We start from the raw sequence: 15,574 nt of genomic DNA on the forward strand, positions 1-15,574 counted from the left end.
AACTCCTCCCACTCTTCCTCTTCCTCCTCCAATCTTTACTTCCCTCTGCCCCCACTAATCATATTACTCCTTACTGTGCTCATCCCTTCACCACCTAGCCTTTTGTCCTCCTCCTCCACATCCTGCCCTCTCTCCTGGCTATTCTGCAATCTCCAACACATGTCAACAGCTCTCCCTCCCTCCCCATCTCATCTCTCATCTTACCATCCCACTCCTCTTCCCTATCTTGTACCTGACGTCTCCGCTCCCTCTTCCTTAATGGTTTAGACATCAAACATCTGCAGCCTTTGCTCAAACCAGTCAGATCTCAACATTCACATTGCTTCTGACAAACCAGACATAATCTGATTAACAGAAACATTCTTCCTTCAAGATGTCTCTGAATCCTTAGTATCTCTCCCAGGTTACTCCCTCCTCCGGTATGATAGACCTGAGCCTCGTCCTGGTGGCAGAGTTGCTACCTTTATTAAAAAATTATCTTCCTCACTCTCCCTGCACTGCCCTCTCTCCACCTCACCCCCAGGAGTACCTCTGGCTACGGCTTCCCCTCTGCTCCCACCTTTTGTTCATATGCATTATGTACCATCCACGAAACAGTGATGACTCCATTTACATCTTGCTGTCTGACAACATGGACCAACTTCTATCAACTCATCCCAATTTTCTCTTCCTCATATGTGACAACTTCAACTGTCATCATGCCAGCTGGCTGAGTGTGAGTACATCTTGCACGAACCATGGCACTTCAGCAAAGGACATTTGCGACTCATTTGGACCAACACATTGACACAATCTGTCAATTTCCCGACCCTGATCTTAGTCAACAGTACCTTGTCTCTTCTGGATTTCATGTTGACAAACTTCCCTGCAAATGTCTGCTGTTCTCTTCTTCTGCTCCAATCAGTTCATCTGATCATTTCCTTGTTAAATTGGACATCTCTCTGGCCATTCTCAGAGCCTCCTCAGCATGGACGTGTCTGGCATTTCACTCAGGCTGACTGGCACGGTCTTCAAGCAGCCATCAATCATCTGGACTGGTCTCCCATATCTACTGCTTCTGACATCAACTCATCTTGGGAATTCTTCCAAAGTAAACTGCTCTCTCTCATGTACAGATTAATCCCATCTTGTCTTCAGTTGTCATACCCTTCCTCCCGTCCATGGTATACTGAATCTTGTGGTGAGGAAGTTGCCCAGAAACAACTTGTCTTCACCTCCTGGAAGGCAAATCCAAATTAAGGCAATCTCAGTTCCTTTCACAAAGCTCGGAACAAGTGTGTGTCTACCCTCAAGAGTGCCAGGAAAAAATATCTCTCTACTCTCAAGAGCGAACTCTCAAACCTGTCTCCCTCTTCCAAATCCTGGTGGTGTCTGGTCAAATATGTTTCTGGTGTTTGTTCCCCCTCCATCCCCTCACTTACATCAAATGTCTACACAGCTGACTCCGCACGCGAAAAAGCTGAATGCCACAACTCTGTGTTTGCCTCAAAATATTGTGTCCCAAACCCATCTCTATCTGTACCTACCTTACCCAGTCGAATCCAGCTGCTCCTGGACTCTGCGTCCTTCTCCTGACAAGGTGGAGAAGTTTCTGTCAAACATCGACTCTGATTCTGATTCTGCAACTGGACCAGACGGCATCAGCCCACGGGACCTAAACTCCTGCTCTGCTGCTCTATCTCACCTTCTCTCTGTTCTCTTCACCCTCACTTTTGCTCAAGGTCAGCTGCCATCTGCTTGGAAATCAGCCAACATTACCACATTACACCAAAAGGTGCAAAAGCAGCTCCTTGCAAAAACAGACCAATCAGCCTGCTCCCAATAATCGGCAAGGTCCTGGAATCCATCATTGCTCCTGCCATCAAATCCTTCCTCTTCTCCAATGGCTTGATCTCGGATCATCAATTTGGATTCAGACCAGGTCACTCGACTCTGGACATGCTGCTTCTGCTGTCGCAACAATGGACTGAGGTCCTCAATGCCAAACAGGAAATCAGAGCTGTCTCCCTTGACATAGCTCGTGCCTTCGATACAGTCTGGCACGCCGCCCTGCTCACCAAACACTCCTCATTTGGTATCCATGGCAATCTCCACTCTTGGCTCGTCGACTTCCTCTCCTGTCATAGTCAATGTGTGGCTGTCAATTAATTTCTCTCATCTCTTCCTGTCCAGGCTGGAGTTCCTCAAGGCAGTGTTCTGGGCCCTGTGCTTTTTCTGGTCTTCATCAATGATCTCTCCGACTCTCTGGAAAATCCTCCATCTCTTTGCTTATGACTCCACTCTCTGCCGCTCCATATCTCATCCCTCAGATCGGCAGGCAGCAGCAGCCTCTCCACTCTCTGCAGACCTGGACAAAATCACAAACTGATCAAACAAGGGGAACATGTCTTTCAATCCTGACAAATCTCACACTCTCACTTTGTCTCTCTGAAAAGACCATCTGGAAAACCCTCCCATCTACTTTCTCAGCAATTCTCTCGAATGGGGTTCTGTCACTGAAGCTTTTGGGTCTCACTATCTGCCCTGATCTTTCCTGGGAAAACCACATTTCAAAGCTGGACTCCAAAGCCAGTCGCCGAATGGGCATCCTCCGTCATGCGAAGTCCTTCCTTGGCACACCTGAGCATCTCACCAGTGTCACCACTTATTAGGAACTTTAACAAGACTTTGGAAAATTGAGACCCATTTACCAAGACAACTGGATTTATTGATAGTTTAATGGAAATGATTGAGTTAAGAAAGGCTGTGTAATGAATGATCTATATAAGCTTAAAAAATCTTGGAATATTTTAGATTCTCTTCTTGGAATATATCTACCACATAAACACTGTGTGTGTTTTGTGTGTTTGTATACTTGTAGGATGGAGGTCTGAAGTCTGTCCGCCTTCATAAGGATGACTTGAGTGGGGTTTTAAAGGCCAATCTTTCAACACGACTGTGTGTTCCTACGGTCAAAAGTCCAAAAGACTCCGAGCACCGAAAAGACCAATAAGACCCTGATAATTTGGTATAAGACCCTCATGTCTCAAAAGTTACTGACGACCCAAAAACCTCATCAGACCCCGATGACTCAAAAGCCCCTGAGGACTCAAAACACCGCAAGGACTCAGAAGGCCTCGAGGACCCAACAATTCCCGAGGACCAAACAACCCATAGGACCCAAAATACCCGAGGACCTAAAAGACCCAAATAACTCCGAACCCAAAATACCCCAAACACACAAAAGACCCGGAAGACACCAAAAACCCAAAAGACACCAATGACCCTTGAATATCCCAAAGTCGCAGAGGACCCAGAGGATCCAAAAGACCTTAAGATTTCAAAAGACACAGAGGACCATAAAGACCCAGAGGACCCAAAAAAACAAAAATCCCGAGGACCCAAAAACCCTGGGGACCCAAAATACCCTGATGACTCAAAAGACACAGAGGACCAAAAAACAAAAACATACCCTGAGGACCCCAATGACCCAAAATACAAGGAAGACCCAAAAGACTCCGAGGACCCAAAAGTTCCCAAGGACACAAAAGACGCTGTCAACCCAAAAGACCCCAGGAACTCCGAAAACCCAAGAGATCCCAAATATCCCAAATACCCCAAGGATCTTAAAGACAAGGACCCAAAAGACATAGAGGAGGCAAATGACCCTGATAATCTGAATACCCAGAGGACCTGAATACCGAGAGGACCCATAAGACCCTGAGGACCCAAAAGACCCGAGGACCCAAAAGACCCCGAGGACCCAAAATATGCAAAAGACTCAAAAGAAGAGGAATTACATCTCTGCTATTGGAAATGTAGACGACGGCTTGAAAACTGAGACTGAAGGGCGATGCACATAAACGTAAAAAAAAAAAAAATACAAGGCATAGGGGGGCGAAATTTACTGCACGTTATGTGCAACCTTATGGCTAACCCCCGCTCCAGCAGGGAAAATGGCCTTAAAATGCATGTTGTTGTATGTGCAACGCACGCAGAGTAAAACGAGTGTTCATTTACAGCTGTATGCTGTCTAATAAATGAAGAAGATATAAGCACGCCTGACACGAGGCCGTGGCTTCAGACTTTGGCACACTCATGAGGCTGCAATATATATATATATATATATGTTGGTAACACCGTCAGGGAGGGGTGCGCAGTGGTACAAAACAAATTGGTGTGGTAGGGGAAACTGAGAGAGATGTGCCCGTAAGACAGCAGTAGTGGGGGGAAAGGCCACAGAAAAGATCGAGAATGTGGGAGAGGTGTCACTGTAAGTGGGTTGGAAATGTGGGCATTGACACAAGTTGAAGTAGCTGGGTGAAACAACAGTTAGATGGAGGAGATAGAAGAACGTGTGGAGTGACTGTTGACAGATGATGATATCACGCGGAGCCTGGGGCCTACCTAAGTCAGGTAAAAGGCCATGTCAGCTAAGTTGTGTATGATTTATAAGGGAAACATAATGCCAACTTGACATGAAGTTTCATTATACAGCAACATTAATTGTGTGAAATAATGAACTTTTAAAAAGGTGAAAATCATGACCAAAAAAAACAAACCGGTGCAAGTACGTCCATGACAAAATGTTTCAATGAGAGTATAAATACGCGTATCCTTTTGCACTGCATTTAATGAGGGATTATTGCAAATTGAAGAAAAAGTAAATATCTTACACTAATAGCGTCGCTGCCAAACCCACAGCTTTGGAAGCAGAAATGAGGCCCTCGGTCCAGTGGGAGTTCCGCGCATAGAATTCTTGTGGTGACGCAACACCCTGGAGAGACAAGCAACCGTGGCGCAAATGGTCGCAGTCAGTTCACCAGCAGCAGCTTTGGGAAAATTCAAATTTTGGGCTTTGATCGTCGCTACATTCATTTTTATGGGGGGAAGTGGGGAGATGGGGTTGAGGATGCGTTGGAGGATGTTATGCTTTAATAAAATACAGTGTGGCCCAATCGTCTGAGCGCTAGTAAATGTAAGTGCCGGAACTCGTGACTCGGTATAATGATGACTAGCAACATCATTCATCTGAGGCCATCCCATCTAGCGGAGTGCAATGACTCTGAGGCTCCCTCCGCATAGTTATTTACGTAATGTGCAGCAAATCCACGAGACTCCCAAGGTGAAGGCTTTTTGGGTTACTAGTAGGCCTTTGAGGGTTCTTTGAGGGTTCTTCTTTGAGGGTTCTTCTTTGAGGGTTACTGGTAGGCCTTATGCAATTGGGAATAGTGCATTTGTCTTCGGTAACACACACATCTACGATCCTGTCGCCAACACTTTGCACCAAAACGCTGATCAATCCCAGGAATTCCACAATTTCGGCTCTTCTGGCTCGACCTTTGGCCTGCTGGCTCGACTTAACTTTCCTATTTTCACCAATGCGCTTTGTGAAGTGTCATTGACCCTCTGGAGAGAGTTCTCTCTTTACCTTTATCTACCACTCAATACAGTTGCAAGGGTCCAATTCCTCGGGATCTATTGACCTTTCAGTATAGCCCTTCCTCTGGGCAGAGCACAAGGGTAGGGCAAGGAAAGGGCAGCATGACAAATACCTCCCTCAACACCAGTGGGATTTTCACAGCCCAAACCAAGCTAACAGACACATTGTATCAAAACCTGAAATAAATGGGCAACTGTGATCTCAATGACACTAGAAAGCACTGAAAATGCAAACCCCAATCCGCGTCCGTTTGTATTCAGACGTCTTCTTCTTCTTCTTCTTCTTCCATATTCTCAAAATATCAAAAACAGTTTTAAAAAAAATAATGAAAATTGATGATTTTATGCAGCATTGACGTTTGAGCTTCAGATCGATAAAAAGTAATCACCTTCTAGCTTTTGATTGATGAACCAATTCAGTGACCCAATATGCAAATTCTTAAAAGTCCAGGTCAATTGGATGAAAATTGACTTTTATTTTTATGCAACCTTGACCTTTGACCTTTTGATCTAAAAAAACAACAACAACATTTGACTCCTACCTTTTGATTAGTGAACCAATTCAGTGACCCGACATGTAAATTCTTTAAATTTCAGGTCAATCTGATGAAAATTGACGATTTTGTGTGATGCTGACCTTTGACCTGTTGACCAAATTATTGATTTGCCTTCTCCATATTATCATAGTAACGGTTTGGTGAACATTTGATGACAAAACTAAAATGGTAAATTTTAATTTCAGGTTAATAAGATGAAAATTGACGATTTTATGTGACGCTGACCTTTGACCTTTTGACAAAATTATTAATTTGCCTTCTCTGTATTATCGTAATAAAGCTTTGGTGAAAATTTAATGACAAAACTCAAATGGTAAAAGGTTATGGCCCGGACGCACGCGCACACAGACAGACAGATGGACAGACGGACACATACACAGACAGACACACACATAGACAGACACACACAGAGACAGACACACACAGAGACACACAGAAATGATTACAAAACCCCGTGTGCTGCTGTACACGGGACAGTCTAACTGGAACGGCACTCGGTAGAGAGCACACCTCCGCCAGGCTGAACCGTTTACGTTTTGTATCCGACTGATAGGACGGATCTGGATTCGGACCTGAACCGAAATCGAATCGGCTTGTTTTTGTCGCCGAACCAACTCATCCACCAAGTTTTGTAAAAACTCGTCCACAACCTTTTGAGATATCGTGCTCACAGTCAAGCAAACAGACAGACAGACAGACAGACAAACAGACAAACAGACAGGGGTGAAAACATAACCTTCGGTGGTGGAGGCAGTGATGACCCTTGGACATTACTCCCTTCACTTGTGAGTGTCAAACAATGAATCCGTCAGGTTAAAACATCATTACCTCTGCGGTAACATTGATATTTCCTCACCCTAACCCATGAGATATTTGCACAATATAAATGTCGAGCTCAACACACCTGGGTAAGCAATGTGGACACAGGTAATACACAGGTAAGCAATAAGTAGAGTTTTAAATGAAGAATGGTTGGGGCTACAAGAACAGAACGATTCATAAAATCGTGATAAATACCACGTGTGAAACGAAATCTGCCTTCACACTGATCGTCCCAGGTAACATTACCCCGAGCAATTCCGAAGAATTTTCATTGGGAGGAAAGTTTTGACGTTCACGCGAAAACAATTACTACAGATCTGGTGACAGGTAGTGAACTGGAGGGTGTTACGGAAAGGCATTTCGGTGGGTCACGTGATCACTGTTGTCGAGTGGATTGCAGCAGAAAGCGCCGATGGATTGAGGGCCACGTCCTTGGAAAGAGTACACGGCTGCCCCACACCAGCGGTAGTGTGGCAGGTGGGTTTATGGCTCCGTAGCAGTTGGGAGGTGGATATTTGGATGTAATCCAACATGGGACGGCTTGCCGGCTCAACTTGTGGGTAGAATGTGCCACACTGGTAATAGCCACTGAACCAGAAACACCGTTGGTGGATCGATTCATTTCCTGAGAGGGCATTTCCACAAAGGCCTTTCATGCTGACTGACGCTGTGGGTAGCAGTGCAGCAGTTGACACTGTGTTTATCAGTGGGCGGCTCTGTGCTTTTCCTTTTATCACAGACTGTGACTAAGCCAAAAGTTGCATTTTTATTTCAATATCTCCTCGATTGTAGAAACCTTGTGAATCGTGAAATAGGATCCCGGAACCCAACCACTCCATGTTGGGCGGAACCTTTTTCAGCAAGTGCTGGTGTGTCACAGGAGTTCTTGGTCATCAATTCAGTTATGAGGTGCAATGATAATATGCTCGTGGCTTACACATTGTGTAAGTAACAACAGGCCATGCTCTGTATGTAGGTACATAATAAATAGAAGCTTTATGATTACAGGCAAGCATCACCGACTTCCTGCTAAATATCAGTTTAGGTTTTTTATTATTATTTTACGGATGCATTTACTGTTTTTACGTAAATTTTCATTGAGATTTTTATTTCACAGTTTATCATTATATAAATTACAATTTTCAAATGAGAGATAATGATTGAGTTTTTTTTTAAAGTTTTTTTTTTCCCGCATACGTTTACGGTTTTTTACGTAAATTAGCATTCACGGGTGCTTTCCAAATGAGTACCAGTTCACTGGTAATTCCCTGTGTGTCGTAAAAAGGCGACAAACAGGGTTGGCGGCAGGAAGGGCATCCGGCCGTAAAACATTGCTTCAAAAAGGGGACCCAAAAACAACAACAACCACGGTCCCCGAAAAAGGCCAACCCCCGCTTTGCGGGGAAAAATGGCCTCTAAAAGGTGGGGGGAGGGGGGGGGTGCTTTCCAATGGTTCTGGGATTTTTCCGGTGTACCGGCTTCGATGTCTGTCGGCACGCCAAATTTCAGCTTTATACAACACCCGGAAGGTGCCGAACATTAACATCAGTCAATCAGTGGTTAGAAAGAGCTTCATATATACAACATACGTGTGTGTGTGTGTGTGTGTGTGTGTGTGTGTGTGTGTGTGTGTGTGTGTGTGTGTGTGTGTGTGTGTGTGTGTGTGTGTGTGTGTGTGTGTGTGTGTGTGTGCGTGCGTGCGTGCATGTAACACCGAACCATCAACTGCCAAATGCAGTGTCAGCCAGCTACGTCAAAGATAACCGTAGCATCAGTTAATCTACCTGGATTTCAAAACATTGTTTGGCAAAATCACCAGCCTTATCACTGCAGCTGAAATTATATGTATATATATTTAACACAACAACATGCATTTTAAGGTCATTTTCCCTGCTAGAGCGGGGTTAGCCTGATAAAGGTTAGCCTTTACACCCCATGTAAAGTTTTGACTTTTTCAACATATTTCAACATACAGCTATTTGATCTTCATTTCAACAATATTGACAGATAAAGGTGATATAATATAACAAATATCATGAAATATTTACATTTTGTAGTCCATTGTATAATTTAAATAAACATAAATGCAAATTTCGCATGTGGGAAAAGTAAGTGCACCCCTACATTTATCACTACTTCAAATACCTAAAATTAGAATCAGGTGCACCAGCTCAGGTGCAAATGATTAGAACATCGTTAGAGAGGATCTTGGAGGAACCTGTCTTATTTAAACCTCAGACATTTAGTTTGGTTTGCTCTTTGTTGTTGAAGTGTGCGGCATCACCATGCCTAGATCAAAAGAGCTCTCTGAGGCCTTCAGAAAGAAGGTTATAGATGCCTACGAGTCTGGGAAGGGATTTAAAAAGATCTCCAAACAATTTGAAATCAATCATTCGACTGTCCAGAAGATCATCTACAAGTGGAGAACATTCCAAACAACTGCCAACTTGTTCAGGCCAGGCCGCCCCAGCAAGTTCAGCCTGAGAGCAGACCGCAAGATGCTGAAAGAAGTCTCTAAGAACCCCAGAATGTCATCCCAGGACCTACAGGTAGCTCTTGCCACTGTTGATGTCAAAGTGCACGAGTCTACCATTAGAAAAAGGCTGCACAAATTTGATCTACATGGGAGGTGTGCCAGGACGAAACCTTTGCTGTCCAGAAAGAACATCAGGGTAAGACTAAAGTTGGTCAAAGAACACCTCGGCAAAGACCAGCACTTCTGGAACAATGTACTCTGGACAGATGAGTCAAAGGTAGAGCTATTTGGCCACAGTACCAGAAGACATGTTTGGCGAAAACCAAAGACAGCATTTGACCACAAGAACCTGATACCAACTGTAAAGCATGGTGGTGGAAATATTATGGTTTGGGGCAGCTTTGCTGCATCAGGGCCTGGTCAGCTCACCATCATAGAATCCACAATGAATTCTTCATTGTACCAGAGGGTGCTTGAGGATAGTGTGAGGCCATCTGTCGGAGAGTTGAAGCTCAACCGGCGGTGGACCTTGCAACATGACAATGACCCTGAACATACCAGTAAATCCACCAAGGAATGGCTGAAAATAAAGAAATGGAGGGTTCTGGAATGGCCAAGTCAAAGCCCGGATCTAAATCCCATCGAGATGTTGTGGGGGGATTTGAAACGAGCTGTGCATGCAAGAAACCCCTCAAACATCGCACAGCTGAAAGAATTCTGCATGGAGGAATGGGCAAAAATTTCTCCCAGTCGATGTCAGAGACTGGTAGACAGTTATAAGAAACGCCTAATTGAGGTTGTTTCTGCCGAAGGGGGCAATACCATCTATTAGAGCGAAGGGTGTACTTACTTTTTCCACATGTGAAATTTGCATTGATGTTTATTTAAATTATACAATGGACTACAAAATGTAAATGTTTCATGATATTTGTTATATTATATCACCTTTATCTATCAATATTGTTGAAATGAAGATCAAATAGCTGTATGTTGAAATATGTTGAAAAAGTCAAAACTTTACATGGGGTGTACTTACTTTTTCATGTGACTGCATATGTATAGAGATATATATATATATATATATATATATATATATATATATATATATATATCAATCATATGTATATGCAGTGCATTCAGGAAGTATTCAGGCCCCTTCACTTTTTCACATTTTGTTATGTTGCAGCCTTATGCTGAAATCGTTTTAATTCATTTTTCCCCTCATCAATCTACACTCAATACCCCATAATGACAAAGAGAAAACAGGATTTTAGAAAGTTTTGCAAATTTATTAAAAATAAAAAACTGAAATATCACATTGACATAAGTATTCATACCCTTTGCTATAAAAACCCCCGTTTAGAGGCCATTTTTCCCCGCGAAGCGGTACCCTTTGCTATGACACTTGAAATTTAGCTCAGGTGCCTCCCATTTCTCTTGATCATCGTTGAGATGTTCCTCCACCTTGATTGGAGTCCACCTGTGGTAAATTCAATTGATTGGACATGATTTTGAAAGGCACACACCTGTCTATATAAGGTCTCACAGCTGACAATGCATATCAGAGCAAAAACCAAGCCATGAGGTCGAAGGAACTGCCTGCGGAGCTCAGAGACAGGATTGTGTCGAGGCACAGATCTGGGGAAGCGTACAAAAACATTTCTGTTGCATTGAAGGTTCCCAAGAGCACAGTGGCCTCCATAATTATTAAATGGAAGAAGTTTGGAACAACCAGGACTCTTCCTAGAGCTGGCCGCCCAGCCAAACTGAGCATTCGGGGGAGAAGGGCCTTGGTAAGAGGGGTGACCAAGAACCCGATGGTCACTCTGGCTGAGCTCCAGAGATCCTGTGTGGAGATGGGAGAAACTTCCAGAAGGACAACCATCACTGCAACACCTCACCGATCTGGGCTTTATGGCAGAGTGGCCAGACGGAAGCCTCTCCTCAGTGAAAGACACATGAAAGCCCGCTTGGAGTTTGCAAAAAAGCACCTAAAGGACTCTCAGACTGTGAGAAACAAGATTCTGTGGAGCAGAGAGTCTTGATTTTGGCAGTTTAACCATAAGAGGGTTGCAGGCAGATCTTGAGCGACTTGTAGGAATATTTGGGGGACAGAGCCCAGAGAGAGCTGGAGGAGCAAGGCCGGAGAGGAGTCGGTAGAAGACAGAAAGACCACCAAACCTGCCTGCGGTGAGTAAGTGAAAGGCCCTCGGAGGTAGCTTCATCATGGGAGATTCCAATGATTCTGAACGCTTTGGTTTCAACAGCGTGAAGACGAGCTCGGTGTGAGGCAGGAGCACCAGCCCAGAGGGGAGAGCAGTATTCCATTGAGCTGCGGATGAAAGCCTTGTATGTGGTGAGGAGCTCAGGTGTGCCAAAGAAGGACTTTGCACGACGGAAGATGCCCAGTCGGCAACTGGCTTTGGAGGCCAGATTTGAAATGTGGTTTTCCCAGGAAAGCTCATGGCAGATAGTGAGACCCAAAAGCTTGAGTGACAGAACTTCTTGGAGAGGATTATTCAGAAAGTGCATGGGAGGGTTGTCCAGTCGGTCTTTTCGGAGAGACGTCGTAAGAGTGTGAGATTTGTCAGGATTGAAAGACATGTTCCACTTGTTTGCCGAGTCTGTGATTTTGTCCACGTCTGCAGAGAGTGAGGAGGCTGCAGACTGCCGATCTGAGGGATGAGGACTGGAGCGGCAGAGAGTGGAGTCATCAGCAAAGAGATAGAGAGGATTTTCAAGAGAGTCGGAGAGATCATTGATGAAGACCAGAAAAAGCACAGGGCCCAGAACACTGCCTTGGGGAACTCCAGCCTGAACAGGAAGAGGAGATGAGAGAAACCCATTCAGGGCCACACGTTGACTACGACTAGAGAGGAAGTCCGCCAGCCATGCGTGGAGATTTCCATGGATACCGAAGGAGGAGGGTTTGGTGAGCAGAGCGGGGTGCCAGACCGTTTCTTTGTCATTATGGGGGTATTGAGTGTCGATTGATGAGGGAAAAAATGAATTTAAACGATTTCAGCATAAGGCTGCAACATAACAAAATGTGAAAAAGTGAAGGGGTCTGAATACTTTCTGAATGCACTGTATGTTGATATAAGAAGGGTCATTGGTGATATATATTGAAATATTTAAGGCTACGTACTCATATATCATTGCACTTACCCTTCCACCGTCCACAATCTCCTTTTGCAGTTCCTTGGAAGCCAGTACAAGCTCACGGATAATCTGCAGTGAGAGCAAACACCAAAGCTGTTTTGGTAATGTCATCCTGCAATTGGCATGCATAGGCTTGACTGGTAACTGATGTTCAGTGTCACGGGTAGTGTTGAAACTGGAAATGTCTCCACGCAAAAAAGGTAATATATATTTACAGGTACAACATCATCAGTTTAGCATTACCTGCATGAGGTGCGTGCAGGAGCTCAGCATGCTGTGCGGGCAGATAGAAGAAGGAAGGATGGTTCATTGGGCAGGAGACATTAATGTGGAAAACAACAACAAACACAACACTAACACTTCCTGCCAAACTGCATCACAACACAGCATAACGCCATCATTTTTGATGAACCACAATGCTTTGCAGCATATTGTACAGTGGCATTATTTTAAATAATCGGTTATTCGTGTCTCCCACACTTTGGGCCAAGGATGGACAATGACAGTTTACCTTCTACCAAGCCAGCTCAACTTCCTGACATAGGCACAGCAGGGTGGTGGGAATGTTGTAGGTGGATGTGGAGGAGGTAAACAGAGGGGTAATTGATGGTTGGTCGTGGCCATCACCAATACTGCACAAAATAATTTCACGGTTTGGACCAACAAGATCACAAACACGTATCGAAGTGAAGCACTATATTCATTCATTCTCTGAAATAAATGATTTCATAATGTAATGTCGGGAATTAAAACATTAAATTAAGAAAACGCTCGACATCTTAATTACTACCTCTTATAATTAAGAACCTCCTATATCGATCATCATAGGGAAGGCAGGCCCAGGTAGGAGTGAGAGCTTTTGGCCGCGTGCTTGCACATCTTTGGGTAATATGGCTTGTCCCCTCTCTCACCACTCACAAAGCAGCCACAGATATATGGACCTGCTCGGGTCTTGTAAATCAAAGGTTTTTACTCGAATTTATTCTGCCTTTGGCAGCTTCAAAGTCTTCAACATTGCGGGGGCTTTTATCATTTAACCTCGTGCCCTGGATAATGGATCAAGCAGCTGTGGAGTCAGGCTGTGTTATTAAAAACAAGACCGAAAGTCTAACAGCGGCGTAGCCCGGCTTGTTTGATACTTTAGTTGAAGATAGACGTGATGACGAAGCGTGACACAAAAACTGCTGCTACTTTAATATATCCGTCGAAGATATATTTTAACCTCTAGTAACTTTGCAGTCACTACGAAGGGATTAGTGTTACAATTACATTTACTATAATATTAACGTTATGTTATCATTATTACGAAAACGATATTACTATTTTTTTTAAACCGAGGCTAATTCCTTACTTCCGCGGTTACACCGCTTGTCATTGATTCATGAACCATACACCGCTTCAATCCATTAACTTTCCATTCACGACATTGGGATTAAAGCGTTATGGTTATATTTACCATATTATTATTATTATTACAAAACGATACTACTGAAACGATACCACTGTATTAAGAAACCTGGGCTTAATTTGTCCGAAGCGATCCGAAGGTGAGGCATGAAGCCTAAGGCCTATACGCACCGTTTTGTTGAAAGACCCGTAACACTGATGCGTTTCGATATTTGATGATCATTTTAACAATCGGTTTGTTTGTGTTTCACACTTAATGAAAATGTAGAGGTAAAGCATGGAGATTGTGATATATGACAGGTTCAACTACATGTTCGGCCTGAACGAAATTGGAATTAAAATGGCGGTGTGCGGAATTAGCCATCGTACCACCGTAATGACATCAGACATAATCACATCACCCTGTCATGTGACCAGATCCTCAGCTCTGATTGGTACACGTTTGAGGGGACATACAGATGGACAAACACTGTTCTAGACGGCTTTGCCCCATGGGCTATGCCATAAAAATTAATGCCCAAATGTTTTTAAAAACAATGTCAAAACACCTTCTAAGAATAATAGCGAGCCCGATGAGCTCTATGGACAACATATGTTTGTACAAATGACAGAAATAAAATTACAAGGAACCTTGATGTAGGAGTGCATGCGTACAAACGCACAAAAACACACACACACACACACACAAACAAACAAACATTCACACGCAAAGCCCCATTTCTCGCTGTGCAGTGGATGGGTTAATCATTTTACATAGAGGTGGAAATTGAACAATGTATTGCCGATATTGTTTCGGCCCATATATTTGGAATGTATTCCAAAATGGTGGAAATGTGAACATCCCTTCCACAGCCCTGTTCACAATGTGTACCCACTGGTCGAGACCTCCAATCCACCATATGGAGTATATACCCAATATAACGTTTTCTCCATGATAAAAATATCACACTGCAAGAGCATTTCCTAAAATTATTAAAGCTCAGGTCAAAAGGAAAATGATGTTTGCAGTTCCAGTACTCCAGAGCATAGTGCTAGGTGTGTTGGGAATTATTCTTTAAAAAATGATAGAAAGAAGAAAAACAAATGAAACAAGTAGAGCTACATTCAAAGTACGCTGCCCCCATGCCAAATAAAAAAACAAGAAGACATCACGCAGAGCACGATACTTGATCTATCAAATTGTCAATTTCATGAAAATTGATGGTTTTTCAGATGAAAATTGACGATATTGAAAATTTGACCTTGAGTTGACCTTTGATGTTTTGACCTTTAAAATAGTTGGTTTCACTATTTAGTGACTCGATTTGCAAATGCTGTTCTATTTTCAAGTCAATTGGATGAAAATTGACGGTTTTTCAGATGGAAATTGGTTATTTTGGGAGTTTGACCTTGAGTTGACCTTTGACCTTTTGACCTCCAAAATAGTTGGTTTTCCAATTTAGTGACAATATGCAAGTGCTGTTAAATTTTCAAGTCAATCGGATTAAAAATGGCGATATTAGAAATTTGACCTCCAGATGACCTTTGACCTCAAAATCAATAGGCTTCTCAATTGCGACGACCTCTACAACCTGATGAAGTTTCGTGACGATTGCTTTAGAATTGTGACCTGTAGGCCGGTGACAAACAAACAGCCAAACAAACACAAGAAGACGTCATGCGGAGCACAATACTTGCAAAATCCCCCCCCTCCCCGCCAAAGTTTTCCATTGATCCAACAAATTGTCCA

At 43.5% G+C, this 15,574-nt stretch overlaps 1 protein-coding gene across 4 annotated transcripts in view; it reads right to left on the reverse strand.

Annotated features, from left to right (window-relative positions):
• LOC137439215 (huntingtin-interacting protein 1) overlaps positions 1 to 15,574 on the reverse strand; it is a 425,088-nt gene that overhangs the window by 69,880 nt on the left and 339,634 nt on the right. For all 4 annotated transcript variants that reach the window (XM_078768130.1, XM_078768129.1, XM_078768132.1 and 1 more), the window contains exons 25-27: positions 12,682 to 12,712; positions 12,445 to 12,507; positions 4,656 to 4,756 (exon numbers count right to left, since the gene is read on the reverse strand). In XM_078768130.1, coding sequence (XP_078624256.1) covers positions 4,656 to 4,756; positions 12,445 to 12,507; positions 12,682 to 12,712 — 195 coding nt within the window. The remainder of the gene's footprint in view (positions 1 to 4,655; positions 4,757 to 12,444; positions 12,508 to 12,681; positions 12,713 to 15,574) is intronic.

The sequence above is a fragment of the Myxine glutinosa genome, chromosome 14 (genome assembly GCF_964187855.1).
Source record: "Myxine glutinosa chromosome 14, kmMyxGlut1.1, whole genome shotgun sequence".
In the NCBI taxonomy this organism is placed as follows: domain Eukaryota; kingdom Metazoa; phylum Chordata; class Myxini; order Myxiniformes; family Myxinidae; genus Myxine; species Myxine glutinosa.